A 20134-nucleotide genomic window follows, 5' to 3' on the forward strand; every position below is an offset into this window, starting at 1 on the left:
GATCAGCAATTACAGAAATACTCAAACCAGCCCGTCTGGCACCAACAATCATCCATGCAATTATCTAATCAGCCAATCGTGTGGCAGCAGTGCAGTGCATAAAATCATGCAGATACGGGTCAGGAGCTTCAGTTAATGTTCACATCAACCATCAGAATGGGGAACAAATGTGATCTCAGTGATTTGGAACGTGGCATGATTGTTGGTGCCAGATGGGCTGGTTTGAGTATTTCTGTAACTGCTGATCTCCTGGGATTTTCACACACAACAGTCTCTAGAATTTACTCCGAAAGGTGGCAAAAACAAAAAACATCAAGTGAGCGGCAGTTCTGTGGACGGAAACGCCTTGTTGATGAGAGAGGTCAACAGAGAATGGCCAGAATGTTTCGAACTGACAAAGTCTACGGTAACTCAAATAACCGCTCTGTACAACTGTAGTGAGAAGAATATCATCTCTGAAAGCTATTCTGAGATGCTGGTTGGTGCTGTTTTGGCAGCACGAGGGGGACCTACACAATATTAGGCAGGTGGTTTTAATGTTGTGGCTGATCGGTGGAGGAATAATTAAGCAACTTGAAACACACAAAAAACAGAACACGCAGATCCCTTTGATGTCAAAACTTGAGTTGGTGACTGTATCCACATTCTCAGATTTAACAACACAGTATATGAACAGATATTAATGAGGCTAATAAATCAAACAGCTCCTATATCATAAGATTTTGGCCCTTAATTAAATAAAATCATTTCACAGTAAAAAAAAAAAAGACTGATTCCCAGCAAGTTGACATAGACTTTACCAAACAAACTCTTAACTAGTGCAGCAGCCTTGATGGCATGAGGTATTCAAGGATTTGTGTGTCCAATCAGAGATCAGCTTTGACTAAGACGTGTCTTGCTTGAAAAATCGGCACTGAGTTTGCGCATGACCTCTGCGTGACTCTGGCCCGCCAGCTCTTGTCTCGCAGAGCTGTAATGCTCCTTTACGAAGGTGGCAAAGGGTGCTGCTCCCCGCGGCTTTGACGGAGTCAGTAAGACCAGCTGTCCGGTGCACAGAGCACACACAAACTTGGAGGTATCCAGTGACTTAGAATGACGTCCGATCCTGTGCAACAGAGATGGTTAAGTTGATATTTGATCATGAACACTTTACAAGTAGGCACAGTTGTCCATTGATAAACACTTTTATGAAGAAAAAGTCACCACCCCAATGCTAGGGTGTTGTGGAGACATAATCTGCATATTCTGCAAAGTATGCATACTATATATGGCAGAAAAAGTAAGAGAAGTATGGTAGTATGCTACAGCAGCCTTAGCTAGTATGCTATGTCTATGCTACGTCTAAACAGCACACCACTCCTCTAGTGGTTGACCAATATATTGCAGAGGCCAATAAATCAGCCGATATTCACTTTGGCCGTTGATTTTCTCAAGCTGCGAGGGGGCCGAGAATCGCCTGCTTGCACGTGAATTAGCCATCTGAGACAAACGACCAATAACATTTCTTTTTGTTGTTACTTGCCATCATTACTACAAAATAAACCGATGTACAACAAAGTCTCATTTAAACAGTCCTGTTTATCAGAGCCGCTGCTCATTGGATCCACACTAGCCGTGAGAACAACTTCAAAGTAAAAGTGCTTAACGTGCACTAGAAGTAAACATCATTTTCACTGTGCACTTTTAAGTCCAATTAGTAGTTTGATTCGGTCTTGTGTGAGAAAATGCAAACGCTAATGCGCACATGCCATACTGTGTGCACTGTTGTTGTTTCCAGTTTCCTAATGTATTGCAATTTCTTTGAGCAAATAAATTACTTAAATTGGATGACTAAATAGAAATCCAAAGATACTGCTTTTAAAGCACACAAAATCTTTTTTAATTTTTGTGAGATTTTGAGTAACTGTAGTTACTGTAACACTGAGCATTCTGCGGTGTGCTCTTTGAGTCATCTTGGCTGGATGGCCACTTCTAGGGAGAGTAGCAACAGTACTAAATCTTCTCCATTTATAGACAATTTGTCTAACTATGGAGAGATGAATATCTAAGCTCTTCGAGATAACTTTGTTACCCTTTCCTGCTGTATGCAAAGCAACCTTTCTTAATCGTAGGTCTCTTTTTTGCGAGGCATGGTCCACGTCAGCACATGCTTCTTGTGAATAGCGAATTCAAAATGTTTGAGAAATTTTTATAAGTCAAAGTATTTCTAACCCACCTCTAACATCTCCAATCTCGTTTTATTAATTGGATGCCAGGTTTGCCAATTCCTGACTCTAATTAGCTTATGTTGACGTCATTAGCCTATGGGGTTCACATACAGTTTCCAACCTACACCGTGAATGTCTGAATGATGTATTCAATATGTACAAGAACAAAACAATAATTTGTGTGTTATTAGTTAAAACGGATTGTGTTTGCTTATTATTGTAACTTAGATGAAAATCAAGCCATATTTTAAGACAAATTTATACATAAATGCAGGTAATTCCAAAGGGTTCACATAATTTTTCTTGCCACTGTATATCAGCAAACAGTTGGAAGTAAGAGAGGTCCCCACTTACGTGTTCTTACAGCGGTTACACTGATATTGGTATTTGTAGTTAATGTCATAACTGTGACAACGGGTGACCATAGGCAGCTCGGGATGTGCCAGCATGGCTTTGCGGGCGTAGAGCCTCCAGAACGGCCCATGACCATCACGAACGTTGTTTATGAGCCATGTGGCAGCGTGACACATTTCATGAACTAATGTATCCCTTAACCGATCTGGAATGGAAAACAATATTATAAGACAAACATTTTATTTATTTCTAAGTGTCAAATGCTCTTGGGAATTTTTCACAGCAGTATTGACAAGTACCTGCAGAGTCACACACTTTGACAGACAGCTCAATGCGGGCGTATCGTTTCCCAGTGCCGCGCTCTTGACCCGAGATGCAATATCCTGCTGTCTTCCTCATCTTTTTATTCCAAGTGACAGACATATCAGCGGGAAGCTGAGGGTTGGAATTCAACTTATAATTGAGACCACAATGAAATAAATCAAAAGTAAAACAAAATGTATTGTTACATTTTCTGAGGAAAATTAGTGGTGTTTGCCTGTACCAAACTCCCCGCCACAATGCTAAGGTGTTCTGGGTCTTGTGTGTTTTTAATCCTCCTATTGTCTTACGAAACCCTACTTTTGGTCATGTTTGACCTGTATTGAAAATCATTCAAAATGCAAACGTTCTTGATTAGTGGACAATGGCACTAAAGACCCCGTTTACAAAAATCTGTTTTATTGTAGTCCTAAAGTGTGTAATGAAAAGGAAATAAATGAAATATATTGAATATTAAATGAAGTAACAATTTTTAAAGAATGTTTTAAAAAATAAAAAGTTAAAAAACTTGGCTAACATTGGACAAGGATGTTTCAGTTTACGTTTATTTCAATTACTTTTGGCATTTAATAATATCTCAACTGTATCACAACAATTTCTATAGAAAACCAGTGTACATTTTAGAGTTACAAATTTGGTATATGCCTATTTCCCAAATTAATCTCTATTGCTTTTTTACAGCAGTCAAAATGGGCCAGCTTTGCATGTCCATTGCAATGAATCCATTCCTTCCTACTAATGTCAAACAATTTTTTGCAGTATTACAGGGGTTTAAGAAGGTGCCGTAATAGTTGTTTCTGCCATCTAATGCTTTAGAAGAAAATTATATTCAATAGGTCTTTAACCTTTGGGGGGCCTTTAGCCCCATTGTAGCCTATCATATAAAATCATGTTATTAACTAAGATATTACCTGTTCAAAACTGTAAAAAAAATATTCTGTGTGTGTGGGCATGTGTGCACAAACCCCGTTTTAGAGGAATGAAGGTAATTTGTGGAAAAGATGCAGCACCCAGTGAAACAGATGGGGGAGCTAGTCAACAGTATGGGGCTAGGGGCTAAATTTGGGAAAATGTTAAATATTTTAGGTCAAATTTGATTCATAGATGTACAAAAAACTATTCAAAGCTGTATAACATACAGGAAATCTGAAGGTGAAAGGTCACAACTGGTTCTTCCCATACAGGTCAAAACTGACCCGTTAAGACAATGGAAGGAACATTTTGTTTGGTCTTGACAAAGTCACAACGTTTGGTTACAGTACTAAAAACTATGCTGTATTTGTAAGGTATTCTTTACCTGTCCCGGGTCAAAAATGCCCCTAAAACAATAGGAGGGTTAAGCATGGTGCTAGGGTTGTGGGTGGTTGCTTACTGGACAAAAGAGTCAAAAGAGCCCATTCACAAGTTTCTAGATGTCATGGTTTTTAGATATGAAAATAAATCAATAATTAAAACAGCATGTTCAAAGTAGTTAAAACCCCTAAGCATGAGCATTAGTAATAGTAATTACAGTAATGGTGTTAAGGTTTGCACATGTAGTACCTGATTGTTAAACACACTGGTGTTGTAGAGTTGGTAGAGTTTACTGGTGAGCTCCTCTTTGTTCTGTTTAAAGCTGCGGCAGTAAGATGATCCGGGTCCAGACAGAGACTGTAGGAAACAGCCAGGCGTTTTACACATGACCACTCTAATAAACAAGAACAGCAAAATATCAATGTCAAAATCCACAGTCAATGGAAAAGATATAGTTCTGCAAACAGGTTCTGCTCTGGGATAAATTAAAGCTGAAGTGTGTAACTTTTTATGTTAAAATACTTCCCAGCTTAATATGCAGAGACAATAAAAACAGCCCAATAAAATTTGGTGCAATAGTAATTGCTCTGTTAGTTTTAGCTGGCCCATTCAGCCCGACACAGTAACAGTGGCTCGACCAAAGGAGTGAGTTTGGGGCAGGAATATCTGTTTGTTTGATCAATGGCAGACGGGGAGAGTGTTTGAAAGTTTTCAGTGTTTATTTTTGCAATTCTATTTGAAGACGCTAGTGGTGCAGAAATCACATACTTCAGCTTTAAAAGAATAGTTCACCCAAAAATGAAAATTCTCTCATTTACTCACCGTCATGCCATCCCAGATGTGTATGACTTACTTTCTTCTGCAGAATACAAGACGTAGATTTTTTTAGAAGAATATTTCACCTCTGTAGGTCCATACAATGCCACTGAATGGTGACCAAAACTTTGAAGCTTCATAAAAGTAATCCATAAGATTCCAATGATTTAATCCATGTCTTCTGAAGCGATCCAATCGGTTTTGGGTGAGAACAGACCAAAATATAACTTTTCACAATAAACCTCGACATCAGCAGTCTCATCATGATTTCAAGCTCGATTACACTTCCTATAGCAGCATCTAGCGCTCTCTGCATTAGTCAACCAATTATGGTTGTGCCTATAGACTTCAATGATAAGATGTATATTGAAAAAAAAGAGTTATATTTTGGTCGGTTCTCACCCAAAACCACTTCAGAAGACATTGATTAAGCTATTGGAGTCTTATGGATTACTTTTATGCTGACTTTGTGCTTTTTGAACCTTCAAAGTTTTGGTTACCATTCAGTTGCATTGTGTGGACCTACAGAGCTGAAATATTCTTCTAGAAATCATAATTTTTGTACTGCAGAAGAAAAAAATCTGGGATGGCATGAGAGTGAGTTGAATGAGAGAATTTTAGGGTGAACTATCCCTTAAAAGGTAAAGTGTGTATTTTCTGTGTCACTAATGATACCAGCAGAAAAATGACAAATATATATGGAAGCCCACAAAGGCCATACATTATTAAAGTTGAAAAAAGTTGATACTAATCCAAAATAATAACAATGGCCACTGTGGACATTATTTTTACAATAATGTGGTCAATATTTTTTACCAAAGCTTTTTTCAGACAACAAGAGCAAATATCTGATTGACAAAAATTGTCATATCTAACTACAAAAAATAAAAAAATAAAAAAATTCTGATGTTTTTAAAATAGATCCAAACCACATCCATATGTGGTTTTTGAAATGCACAACTACATAGAGGTGTGCAAAAGTTTCTGGAACCATGTCCAAAAATGTCCAGTTTTTTTGTCCACGCTTTCCACACTGATAGCTACACTTTTACCATTGTATGAGAAAGTCTCTTGGCATTGTGCTGACAATGTAGATCCACCAGATATTCCAACTGGTTCCACTATTGTTATAGAAATCACACCCTTCACCTATAATCAAGCAAAAGTGTACAAAGACTGGGTGCAGGTCAGTACCTGCTGTTGGCTGGAGCTCTAGGCTCAGTATGGCTCACTGGTCTGCTACTAGGCGTCTGCACTGGGGTGTGGATTGTGTGTAATCCTTTAATTGGTGCCTTATCACCCACTTTTTTACCCACTGCAGACGGTGTCGACAAACAGGGAGGACGTGGTTTGGGTGCTATATGTAGAGAGAGAAAATGTGATTGGAAAATATAATCAGCAAGTTCAGTGTTGCATATTTGTTAAGAATCAGGACTGCTACGGAGACTATAGCTGTGTTCCAAAACCTAGCTGCCTACCTAGACAGCATTTTAAGGGCTGAAAGACAGGCATCCAACACAAAGGTATAATCAGTGTCAGATTGTGCATGTAAATGCAATCATTACCAAGAAGTATCGATAAAAGTCTGAAATACCAAAAACAAAAATCTATCTAATTTCAGACTCTATTGAGAATATACTTGCGTCCTTTCAATCTATTGGAATATATCACGCAAGTATCGTGTTTTCATCACTGTACCCACTCCTAGTATCTGCATATGTACGAAGTATGCAGCAAGGCAGTTCACTAAGTTTTGGAACAGAGCACATGTGATATTTCTACCCAGAGGAGGCTTTGGGCTCGCATTTGTTCTGCTCCCCAGATTCTGATTCTGTCTGACTCGGTCCAGTAGGGACTGGAACTCTTCCTCAGAGCTGCATGTATCATCTCGATTGGTGTGTGTCATTACAGTGATCGCTGGAGGAGGAACATGAGGCTTCTCATTCTCTTTACTAGTGGTGTGATGTTCCTCAGATGGTGGTCGGCTTTGTCTGCTCCTCCATGTGCTCATTATTACAACATTACTGTCATCATCACTGTCACTCAGGAACACTGGAGAATCACAGTGAGATGGAGGCTGTTTCTCCCTCTTCTGAAGTGATTTAGGAGTTTTAGAAGTCTTGCCATTCCCTGAGTAGAAACAACAGAACTTGTTTATGCATCGTGTCCAGACAGATCAAAATGTATAGAGGACAGTGTATATTAAGGGAACACTAATCCTACATTTTGTCTTAAAAGTACACTTTTAATGTTGGTAAAGTTTTTGCAAAAATTCAATGACAATTATTTCTGAGCCTAAAGGCCAAAGTTTACTTCGGTTGTCTGTGTTGTTGATCACTTCGAGCACAGTATGCATGATGCAAATTTCTCGCATTCTCGCAAAAAATTACGGTCGACCGGCGCAAGCCGATCCGGAACGCAGAAAAACAAAGTATACCGGACCTTCAAGGCCAAAGTATACTTCGGTTTTCCACATTGCTAATCAGAACATGCACAGTATATGTGACGCAAATTCCATAATCAGAACAGTCTGCGTGGACTGTCTGCACACATGCGCCTGCTGTTGACAGTACTAAAAGAGTATCACAAAGCAGTCATAGTGTGCATGCACTGAACGCATTCGTATTCGTTCGCGGCCAGAAGAGTATACCATTGACTATTCCTGTTGCTGACGGCACGCTGCACGAGTGTTTGTAGCTTGCTAGCCTGCTTAGCATTGCTTATTCTTATTCTTATACGTTCATCGTTTTATCCTTTGCCATTTTACCGCTTGCTTCAGGTTTTCTGCTTTTCTACTGTTTCATCTGTGTGTATTTTACCGTTTCTCTCAGGGTTTTGTTCGTTCTTTTTTCCGATTTTTTCCGCTTGTCTCACGTCTCGACTGCGTGCATTCATTTTCTCCACTTACACAGATTATTGCATCAATCTCAAACATCTGCTGATTATGAAACACATCGATCTCAAACCCACGCCGCTCAAGAACAACCATAACAACAACGAACAACTGCAGTAAGTCATGGCATTCGCTCATGTTATTGCTTCCTGCATTACATGCCACATGTTTACTATAGCTTCTTCCGTCAGCAGTGAGGGGTTTACATGTGATAAATGTAAGGAATTAGTCAAGCTGATGGAGAAGATTAATGAGTTAGAGACATGCATCCAAATGCTAGTGGAGGTCAGTGAGAAAGAGAAGCCCCAGTTAAATACTGTTTCGGATGCGGGTAGAACAGCGAGAAACACACACACTTTGGTTCCGGCTGAAGAGCCCCCGCAGCAGGGCGATTGGGTGACATCTCGGCAGCATACTCGCTCAGCAAAGCGACACCACTCTCCCGTTCCTATTAGGGTTTCCAATCGATTCTCACCACTCAGTGATGCACCCACTGAGAATCATGTTGAAAGAGCCCTAATATTTCGTGATTCTATTGTAAGGAACATGGAAATACAGACTCCAGCCACTATTGTTAAATGCATTTCGGGTGCCAGAGTATCTGACATCATCAAATTTACAATTGCTGGATAATGCTAAATGTAGGTTTTCTAAAATTTTTATTCATGTCGGCACTAATGATGTCCGGCTTCGCCAGTCGGAGATCACTAGAGATAATGTTAAAGAGGTGTGTGAACTTGCAAAAATGATGTCAGACACTGTAATATGCTCTGGCCCCCTCCCTGCTCGTCGTGATGATGAGGTTTATAGTAGATTAGTGTCACTGAATGGCTATTTGTCTGAGTGGTGTACGGAGAAAAGCATAGGATTTATAGACATTTGGAAGAGTTTTTGGGGTAGACCTGACCTGCTAAAGGGAAGACCCTCCAGGGAAGGTCCCACTCTCTTCTCTAGTAATTTGGCTCATTGTCTTAATAATGATAGTATCTGACTAACTGGGGCCCAGGTCAGAAAGCAGACAAACTGGTTAATCCAAACATCTGCTAGCTGCCTTAAGATGTCACACAGGTCACATTAACTACAACACATAGAGACTGTATCACCTAGATATCACATAGAGACTGTCTGTTCCCCAAACTACCAAACACAAAACTCTCACTAAGTCATTTAGAAAAATGGCTACTCTTTCTACCAAAGCGCTAATTAAATTATTACAGATCATAGTTTGGATGCGCTCTGTTTGACTGAAACCTGGCTTAAACCAGATTAATATATTTGGGCAGTGGTGGCTCAGCGGTTAAGGCACTGGGTTACTGACCAGAAGGTCGGGGTTCAAGCCCCAGCACCGCCAAGATGCCACTGTTGGGCCCTTGACCTATCTGCTCCAGGGGAGCCGTACCATGGCTGACCCCTGCACTCTGACCCCAGCTTAGCAAATTATGTGAAAAAAAGAATTTCACTGTATATGTGCAAATGTATAATGTGTGACAAAAAAAAGCCTTCTTCATATATTACTTTAAATGAATCTACTCCCCCAGATTATTGTTATAAACATGAGCCTAATCTGAAGGGTCGAGGAGGAGGTGTTGCTACAATTTACAGTGAAGTTTTTGGTGTTACTCATAGGACAGGATATAAGTTTAAGTCTTTTGAATTAATAATGCTTAATGTGACACCGTCAGATATAAATAAAAAATCTCTGTTGTCTTTTGCCCTTGCTACAGTATATAGATCACCCGGGCCTTACTCTCGTTTCCTTGGTGAATTTGCAAATTTTCTATCAGATCTAGTAGTTAATGGAGATAGAGCTTTAATTGTTGGTGACTTCAACATTCACATAGATAATGAAAATGACACATTGGGATTAGCATTTATCGATATTCTCAACTCTCTTGGAGTCAGACAAAATGTAACAATGTAACCAACTCATTGCCATAATCATACGCTAGATTTAATTCTGTCATATGGGGTTGATGTTGATAATATAGAAATTCTACCGCAGAGCGATGACATCTCAGATCATTACCTCGTCTCTTGTTTTTTGCGATCACCTAATGTCACTCAATCTACACCAGCTATCGTTCAGGTTGAACTTCTTTCGACCACTAAAGAAAGCTTCACTAATAATCTTCCAGAATTGTCTCACATACTCAGTAAGCCAAAAAGTCTAGAAGAACTTGATGTAATAACAGAAAGTATAAATACAGTCTTCTCTAGCACTCTTGATAGTGTCGCCCTCCTTCGGTTAAAGAAAATTTTAGAAAAAAGCCTTTCACCATGGTACAATGATCACACTCATGCTCTCAAGAGAACAGCTCGGAAAATGGAGCGCAAATGGAAGAATATAAAATTTGAGGTATTTTGCGATGCATGGAAGCATAGTGTACAGACTAAAAGCTGCCAGGTCAGCATATCTGAGCAAACTCATAGAAAATAACCACAACAATCCTAGGTGTTTATTCAGTACTGTGGCTAAATTGGTTAGGAATAGAGCATCGACTGAACCAGATATTCTGTCGCAGCACAATAGTAATGAATTTTTTACTGATAAAATTGAAATAATCAAAAAATAATATAGGAACTATGCAATCAACTGTCACAGCACCTCAGAAAACAGTGTCTCATAATTCAATCCTTCACTGTCACAGGTCATGAACAGCTAACAAAACTTAAAAAAAAAATAATAATTCAAAAGCCACAACATGGATTTTAGATCCAATACCAACTAAACTCTTAAAAGAGGTATTCCCAGTAATCTCAGAACCTCTTAATATTATTAACTCCTCACTATCCTTAGGACATGTCCCAATAAACTTTAAAATGGCAGTTATCAAACAGCTTATTAAGAAGCCACAGCTTGATCCTAGAGAATTGGCTTATAACAGACCGATGTCTAATCTACCATTTATGTCGAAAATACTAGAAAAGGTAGTATCCTCCCAACTATGTTCATTTCTACAGAGAAATAGTATATGAACAATTTCAGTCAGGATTTAGGCCCCATCACTGTACAGAGACTGCACTTATCAGAGTTATAAATGACTTGCTCTTATCATCTGATCGCGGCTGCATTTCTCTTCTAGTGCTTTTAGATCTTAGTGCTGCCTTCGACATGATAGTTCACAACATTCTCTTGAATAGGCTGGAGAATTATGTTGGCATTAGTGGACTTGCGTTGGCATGGTTTAGGTCCTATTTATCAGACCGCTACCACTTTGTATTTGTAAACAAGGAATTGTCAAATCAAACTGCAAACTGATTTCCTGTAAAGCTGTTTTGAAACGATGTATATTGTGAAAAGCAAAATAAATTGACTTGACAATGTAAATGCACATGCAAATACAACAATGCAAATATAATTTTTTGTGACATGCAACTATCAACATATGTTATTCTTTGTTACTCTATTGTATTTAAAAACATATTTTAAGTGTACCATTATTGCATTTTTTTTTTTTTTTTTTTTTTTTTTGGCAAAACAACACCGAAGCATTAAACTCTGATGACTTTGAGAGAAGCATTTTTTGTTATTATTTTCTTGAATATGTATAGCATTTATGTAACAATTGGCTAAAGCACTTCTAAAAGACGCTATTTAGACTAGTGTTAGAAATTAACTTTTCTATTAAGGGGCAACATTTGCCCCCTGGAGTTGTTTTCAGGGGCATTTTTCACCATTACAAGGGAATTGTTAGGGCATAGTTTTTTCTAACCATACAAAATATGACAATATGATGTCATTGTGTTACATCAAATATTTCAAATTAATCAATTCCTTAAAAAACATGTTCAACCTGAATAATCAGATAGGTGGTTACTTAAACATTAAATAATTTCATGTGATAAGTATATACTAGGTCTAGAATAAAAATATATCCGATGATACAAATAAGAAATATAAATCATAAGTGGCATTTTTATTTAATTATTTTGCCCCCACATTTTTAATTTCAGTGTTATTTTTGCCACCTTCAGGGGCATTTTTGCCCTGAGCCCTTGTTAATTTCCGACCCTGGTTCAGACCAAACACCTTCTTGCACTAAAACAGCAAGATGCAGCTAAATGAATCAGGCAGAATGCAGGTGTTGTGAGATGAGATGCGTTTTTAACAGTTGAAGTTCTTTTACGGCATCTAAAAACATACCAAAATGAGCCAAAAACACATTAATCTAGCGCATGTTTATATGAAAAACAATTGAAAGCAGGACAGAGGAAACTTTATAAAGGAGGCATGAGCGAGGATGCGCAGGTTGATTCTATGTGGAAATATTTTGTGTCGATCGCACCTGACGCGCACATAAATTATTCTCCCCCTTCACATCTGACACAATAGTTCTAATTCCTGTTTCACCGCTGTTTTAACAAACTGTAATTGTCACATACTTCGACAGTGCATCTTGAATTATTAGGATTTATTATTTTTTGGGGGGGGATTTTCTCCCCTTCTCTCCCCAACTTGGCATGCCCAATTCCCAATGCACTCGTGGTGGCATAGTGACTCGCCTCAATCCGGGTGCCGGAGGACGAATCTCAGTTGCCTTTGTGTCAGAGACCGAACTTGGGACTCCAGGTGTGGTAGTCAGCGTCTTTACTTGCTGAGTTACCCAGGCCCCCAGGATTTAATATAAATATATCAATTAATGAAATTTGAACAACATAACAGCAAGCGCTCTGAGGTAGGCTAATGCAGCTGCGCATCGGCCAAATCGTTCACATGCATGTATAGGCTACTTCACCGACTTAATTCAAAACGGCGTACACGTACAGGTATGTAGTGATAATTCCATTGCTGATATCAAGAACTAGCATTTTAACTAATTAAAATATAATTGTAAAAATCTATCATTCACATCCAGCACGTAATTATGTGTCAATTCGGCTTTCCATAGTTGTTTACTTGTAGGTGATCACATATTACTGTTTTCAGATTTCTGGCATCAGAGCAAGCCATTTTTGCAGCTTAGATAGGTAAGACCAATAGATGGTCTTTGTGGACTGTGATGGAAGTTTTGAGTTCAGAAAATCACATTATGTTTTACTGTGCCAACTATAGCCTTCATCGGCCAAAATAATAACAACTACAGTCTTCATCAGCCAAAATAATAACAACTACAGTCTTCAATAGCCAAAATAATAACAACTATAGCCTTCATCGGCCAAAATAACAACAACTATAGCCTTCATCGGCCAAAATAATAACAACTATAGCCTTCATCGGCCAAAATAACAACAACTATAGCCTTCATCGGCCAAAATAACAACAACTATAGCCTTCATCGGCCAAAATAACAACAACTATAGCCTTCATCGGCCAAAATAACAACAACTATAGTCTTCATCAGCCAAAATAACAACAACTATAGCCTTCATCAGCCAAAATAACGACAACTATAGCCTTCATCAGCCAAAATAACGACAACTATAGCCTTCATCAGCCAAAATAACGACAACTATAGTCTTCATCAGCCAAAATAATGACAACTATAGCCTTCATCAGCCAAAATAATGACAACTATAGTCTTCATCAGCCAAAATAATGACAACTATAGTCTTCATCAGCCAAAATAATGACAACTATAGTCTTCATCAGCCAAAATAATGACAACTATAGCCTTCATCAGCCAAAATAATGACAACTATAGCCTTCATCAGCCAAAATACTGACAACTATAGTCTTCATCAGCCAAAATAATGACAACTATAGCCTTCATCAGCCAAAATAACAACAACTATAGTCTTCATCAGCCAAAATAACAACAACTATAGCCTTCATCGGCCAAAATAACAACAACTATAGCCTTCATCGGCCAAAATAACAACAACTATAGCCTTCATCGGCCAAAATAACAACAACTATAGCCTTCATCGGCCAAAATAACAACTATAGCCTTCATCAGCCAAAATAACGACAACTATAGCCTTCATCAGCCAAAATAACGACAACTATAGCCTTCATCAGCCAAAATAACGACAACTATAGCCTTCATCAGCCAAAATAATGACAACTATAGTCTTCATCAGCCAAAATAATGACAACTATAGTCTTCATCCAAAACAATGATAGTCTTCATCAGCCAAAATAATGACAACTATAGCCTTCATCAGCCAAAATAACGACAACTATAGCCTTCATCAGCCAAAATAACGACAACTATAGCCTTCATCAGCCAAAATAACGACAACTATAGCCTTCATCAGCCAAAATAATGACAACTATAGTCTTCATCAGCCAAAATAATGACAACTATAGTCTTCATCCAAAACAATGATAGTCTTCATCAGCCAAAATAATGACAACTTTAGCCTTCATCAGCCAAAATAATGACAACTATAGTCTTCATCAGCTAAAATAATGACAACTATAGTCTTCATCCAAAACAATGACAACTATAGCCTTCATCAGCCAAACAAAAAAGGACACTGCATCTACGTGGACTTCCACAGTCACTTAAAACACACTTAATCATTAATCTTACAGTTCAGTCAATATCTTTTAGTTTTAAACAATGCTCATCAAAAAGCTTAAATCAAATAATACATGACTTGTATTACACAAAGATAAATTATATTGGCATTATATCCATGCTGTATGCCAGAGGGGAACTAAAAGTTTTTTTTTCTCCATTAACTAACATCTATTAGTTTTAGGTTTGTTGCTAATCATCTTTGGCTTGCTCTCTGGGGTCCTAAAGACAAATCATTTTTAAAGCATGATTTTCAATCACGTTTTCATTTAAACTGTTTAATGAGACTTTAAGACATTACAGAATCATTTTCTGTTACAGCAAATTTTTCTGTAAAGCTGTTTTGAAACTATTTGTGTTGTGAAATGCACTATACAAATAAAAATGACTTGACTCTTATATTAAACTGAAAATTCATCAAATAAAACTCAATTTCTCATGATATGACCTCTTTAACCAGAACCTCAAAGATAGCTGTACCTTTATTAATTGACGGCTTCCTCTTGTCTGTGATAAAATCATCATCAGATGACATGCTGTCCACTATGAACCGTTTCAAACTGAGGAGTGAAAAAATAAACTGATGAATGACAGCCATATAGATGCAACAATGAATTTACAGCAAATTATATTTCACTGACCTGTCATCACTGCCATTCACAGACTGTGAACGGACTTTAGTCTTCGGGGTTTTCACTCGATTTAAAACTGTTAATAAAATTATACATTTAAATGCAGTGTCTTTTAAAATGAGCTTTTGTAAATGAAGGCATCAGAGGAAAAAAAAAAAAAAAAAACTTACAGCTCTCAAACTCATCATCACTATCTGAAGACAGAACAGGAATTGGTTCTCTAGAAAATAAAAATATTTATTTCATGTCAGGGTGTTTATGAGGAAACATGCCTACTGTATGTACTAGAATAGCCATGCTACTAGAAGCAAAAAGACTTGAGAGGCCATGCTACATTATTAATATAGTTACGGCTAAAGGAAGTTGTAAGGGACGATGTGCAGCAGAGTATATTCACAATATAGCACAGCCTCCTGTACTTTATTGCTTTTATAAAGGGTTATTATTAATAATAATTAAAATATTAAGGACACAATTTTTCATAACCCTTTAAGCTCTGATTGGAAATATCAAAAGATTAATAACAACAGTCTTGACCAACACAAAATAGGTATTTTTTTTAAAGCCTAGAAGCTCTACTTTATAATGCATGTAGGCTTTATGATCAAAGCTGAACAAGTGCTTTGAAATCTGCAGACAAATCAGAAGTGTTTCGTTTTGCTAATTTATTAATAATTTTGCACTGCACACATTATTGTAATCAGTAAAAACATCAAACTGATCAAATGGCCATGTGTCATATGTTGATGGAAAGCTCTCAAAGAGCAGAATACAACCAGCCTATTTGTTTTACACACAGAAAAAAAATAACGAGAAAATGCTAAGTACATGTCTTTGACATACATGTTACATGTAAACAACTGTTGCTTACAAGCCGCATTTTTGCTTATAACTTCAAGAAAAATAAAAAGAACATAAAATATCATAACCACTACTTAGAAGAGGGGATTCCCATTAAAACGAGCCCAAACACAACATAATCAGATGCATAGATCATTAGATAATCCACACGAAGCACAATGTGCACACAGAACATAGTGTAAAATCTGGCTAAAAACACGTTAGCTTTCCTGGATCAGATGACTTCATCTGAAATTATGTAATGCGTTGTCCAGCATCATGGGGCATAAACCAATAGCATTAGGATTCAGATCACTGGAACCAGAGGTGGAAGTCATCCAAATATGGGCAGAGAGGATCGCTCACTCTAATTACAAATGGCCACCAGGAGATGGCGCAAAGTACATGACACAGACTCAATGATGGCTCAAATGACACAGAATGGAACTGAATGAGCTCTCGTTACTCATGCCTGCATGCTTTGGAGAGAGAGCATACCTTTAGTCATTGTTGTATTTGCTTGTGTAATTAGTTCTTATGTACAATTATTATGTTTTATTTGTTTGGAGAGGCTTTTGGACACTTAGAGACTTTATTTTTGTAATTCTATAATTTGTGATTGTCGTATCAACACAATTTTACTCAGTTACAGGTGACATGATTAAGAACAAAACAATAGCAGTTTTTCAGAGCTACATTATTTACACCCTGAAATATACAATGTCAAATCAGAAGACTAAGAAAAGAAAATAATTTTTGGCTCAAGTTTTTCTGTGGTTTTTCAGCAGTTTCTTAGGCTGAGTGTCTCATAATTTATCAATCTATATCATTAAAACATTTGAGAAGTTTTCTTTAAAGTGATATCAAACAATTGACCCTCTTTGTTGTTGATTTTTATTTTATTTTTTTAGTTATAAGCCTTTAATTTTGGGCATGCCACTGAAACAGGACATCTTTAAAAACACCTTTAGAGGTTAAAGTGTTAAACATTATTAAAGCAAATTCAGTATATAAGATGTAGTTCTTGACATGCAAACTAAGATTAATAGTTGGTTTCTATGGGTGCTGTGCAGGGATACACAGTAGGTAGGTAAATAGATGTTTTTTATCATAGCTGTAACTTAATTTTTTTTGTTTAAGCAGAACTGGAACACTGTTTTGACCAATCAGCATCCAGAACAAGAATCGGTTTTATAAGGGGGTATTTAAATACTGCATTTATTTTTAGTAGAGTACATTTAAAAAAATTAAATTCTCACCTTGGTGTTCTGGCAGCTGATGTGGACAGTTTTGGAAGGGTGGGTTTTGGTGTAGCCTTTTGAGCAAGAACTGCACAATGTGATGTGGAAAAAAAGTAAATTTTTATTAAATCATAATGCAAGCATCTGTGCAAGCACTGTTTATAAATCTATCTTCAACCCAGACTTACACTGATCAAAGTCCTCATCATCTGAACTCAAAAGCACATGATTTGTGTTAATGTGTTCCTCTCGAGAAATGAGCTGATTCTCTTTGCATGAGCTCTCACTATCAGATAACAGCAGTCGGTGAGCTGGATCTGTGCCTGAGGAAGGACTTGAGTCATAACTGCCCAGCGCTGGCCGTCTGCTTTTCTTCAAGCACTTTCTCAACTGAAATGAAAGGGGAAAGTTAAGAGACATGTCAGCTATATGCTGAAATGAGACATCACAGGATGAATTTTATTTTAATGATGGAAACATACATGTTAACATTTTTAAATACCTTCTCCTCGACTACATCAAGACCCCCGTCTCTGTCCCAGCCCAGTTTTTCAGAGACTCTTTGAAACAGGGAAGTTGTGACGGGATCCATTGCAGCCTGTAGATGGAAAAACAAAAAAAGCAAAAATCGAGATTACAATGAGACAATTACAATAGTAGTGAATGGGGCCAATTTTTGGAGGGTTTAAAAGGCAGCAATGTGAATCTTATAATTTTATCAAAGCACTTGAATTAATTCTTCTGTTAAAACATATATTATTTGAGCTGTAAAGTTGTTTAAATACAGTCGGTTTGGCAACGAAGTTGTAAAATTGGATATAACTTCACACAGAAAAGGTTAGTAAGCAATTTTATCACACTAAAATCATGTTAACACACATATTGTTTACCTCCTGTGGCTACACTTTCGAAACAGTGAGTATTTTAACGTTCACGGAGTGGCCCCATTCACTTCCATTGTAAATGCCTCATTGAAAGATTTTTGCTTTTTTTTTAAGAAAAGAAGTGACGAGTTGAATGAATTATTATGGTAATCAATATTATGCCACAAATGCTGTAGATTTAGATTAATTTGTATTGAACCCGGAATATTCCTTTAACCCTTTAAACTCAAATGGGGGCCAGCGAGAGAAAAAATGTATTCGTCAAAATATTAACAATTACAGTCTTGAACAAAACAAAATAGGTATAATTTGAAAGCTTAGAAGCTATACTTTCCAATGCATGTAGGCATTATGATCAAAACTAAACAAGTGCTTTGAAATTTGCAGACAAATCGGAAGTGTTCTGTTTTGATCATTTATATGAAAAAAATAATTGCACTGTACACATTATTGCAATGAGTAAAAACATCAAACTGATCAAATAGCCATGTGCCATATGTTGTTGGAAAGCTTTCAAAGACTCACAGACAAAAATATAGTGAGTATTAACTAAGTATATGTCTTTGACAATTATGTTAGTGTTGCTTGTACACCGTGTTTTCACTTATAATGTTATATTGTTTATAAAAATAAACAACATATAAAAATCACATAACATTTATTATAAAAGAGGTAATTATCTTTCAAACAAGCCCACACACAAGGTAATGGCTGCATAGATCATTAGATAATCCACATGAAGCACTACATATGGCCACCAGGAGATGGCGCTAAGTAAATGACAGACTCAATGATGACTCAGATGGCACAGAATGAAACTCATTCTGTGAAATCTCATTCCTAAAATCATGTCTCATTGCTATGCATACCTTTAGTCATTGTTGTGTTTGCATGTGTAATTAGTTCTTATGTACAATTATTATGTTTTGTGTGTTTGGAGAGGCTTTTGGACACTATGATAAATTATTTTTGTAATACTATAACTTTTGATTGCTTTGTCGTATCAATAAAAATTTTCTCAGATACAGTTGACATGATTGGGAATGAAACAAAAGCAGTTTTTCAGAGCCACCTTATTTACACCCTGATATACATAATGTCAAATAAGAAAAATAAGAAGCTTTTATATATATATATATATATATATATATATATATATATATATATATATATATATATATATTATTTTGTATTTTTTTCAGCAGTTTCTTAGGATGAGCGTTTCAGAATTTATAATCTATATCGTTAAAAAAAATTGAAAAGTTTTCTTTGCAATGATACCCTCCCTCCGTGTTTCGATCTTATTTTTTATGAGAGATTCAGGCTGTAAAATTGAAAATAAAGGCAATATTTTGAAGGAAAGCATGTAAATATATTACTTGGGCCCTAATGTCTTGAGGGGAAAAGCAATAAAGCCATTTATCTGAGGTATCTTTATGTTCTTGCCCCTTTAAGGATTGATGATTACTGTAAGATCTTTAATTCTTTTTTATGTGTTGCTAGTATATATCACATGAGGACAGCTTTCTACACACAAACTAGGTAAAACAATATTTTTATACCTCATTTAGAATTGCAGTAATAGTAATTATTAGTGGTGGTTTGTCATGTTCCGTGCTTATGAGGTCAAGTGCACAAAGTGTTTCTATACTGTTTTTAACGTGAATTCATTCCAAACATGATATTTACGGGTTTTCCATGTTTCCTTCAATATAAGAAGATTATATTTAGAATGAAAATGTACACGATTCCGTGTTGAAACAAAACAATCAACCTTCTCACAAACGTAAACACTTTCTAAAACTTTTTTCGCTGATTTTGACGATTTGAATACTAAAATATGATTTATTTCTGTGTAACATACCTTGAAAAAGTGAATATGATGTGCAAAAGAAATCAGCTTAAGTTTAAAACACCAAATCACGCGGAACTGCGAGACGACGTTCAAATTTGCCAACCGGAAACTGTCATCTGAGGGAGACAATGCAACTTCCGGTTCCAGAAGAAATCGAGATTAAACGTGTGCACTCATTTACATGAATCCTTATATTTATATTTTCACTGTGGTTTCAGTAACTGTTTGGCAGCATTTTGTTTATGAATGGATGTTATACTGATGTCAGTTCTTAAATAAAGACAGTTTAAGGGAGTTGTTGATGTAAAATAAGAAATATGATGTCAGCTTTAAT

At 36.8% G+C, this 20134-nt stretch overlaps 1 protein-coding gene across 2 annotated transcripts; it reads right to left on the bottom strand.

Annotated features, from left to right (window-relative positions):
• Nucleotides 1-509: 509 nt before the first annotated feature.
• Nucleotides 510-19898, bottom strand: gcna (germ cell nuclear acidic peptidase). Of its 2 annotated transcripts, none has more exons than XM_051649691.1 (13): nucleotides 19810-19898; nucleotides 17564-17659; nucleotides 17250-17451; nucleotides 17080-17149; nucleotides 15151-15200; nucleotides 14990-15056; nucleotides 14829-14908; nucleotides 6774-7121; nucleotides 6186-6348; nucleotides 4425-4569; nucleotides 2861-2960; nucleotides 2562-2766; nucleotides 510-1105 (listed from the first exon to the last, which is right to left on the bottom strand). In XM_051649691.1, exons 2-13 carry the CDS (start codon nucleotides 17651-17653, stop codon nucleotides 874-876), a joined length of 1752 nt encoding a protein of 583 aa, XP_051505651.1. In that variant the 5' UTR covers nucleotides 17654-17659; nucleotides 19810-19898; the 3' UTR covers nucleotides 510-873. The 2 variants fall into 2 exon arrangements, with proteins under 2 accessions (XP_051505651.1, XP_051505650.1); XM_051649690.1 differs by having other exon boundaries at nucleotides 2861-2996.
• Between the last annotated feature and the right edge of the window lie 236 nt (nucleotides 19899-20134).

The sequence above is a fragment of the Myxocyprinus asiaticus genome, chromosome 22, assembly GCF_019703515.2.
Source record: "Myxocyprinus asiaticus isolate MX2 ecotype Aquarium Trade chromosome 22, UBuf_Myxa_2, whole genome shotgun sequence".
NCBI lineage: Eukaryota > Metazoa > Chordata > Actinopteri > Cypriniformes > Catostomidae > Myxocyprinus > Myxocyprinus asiaticus.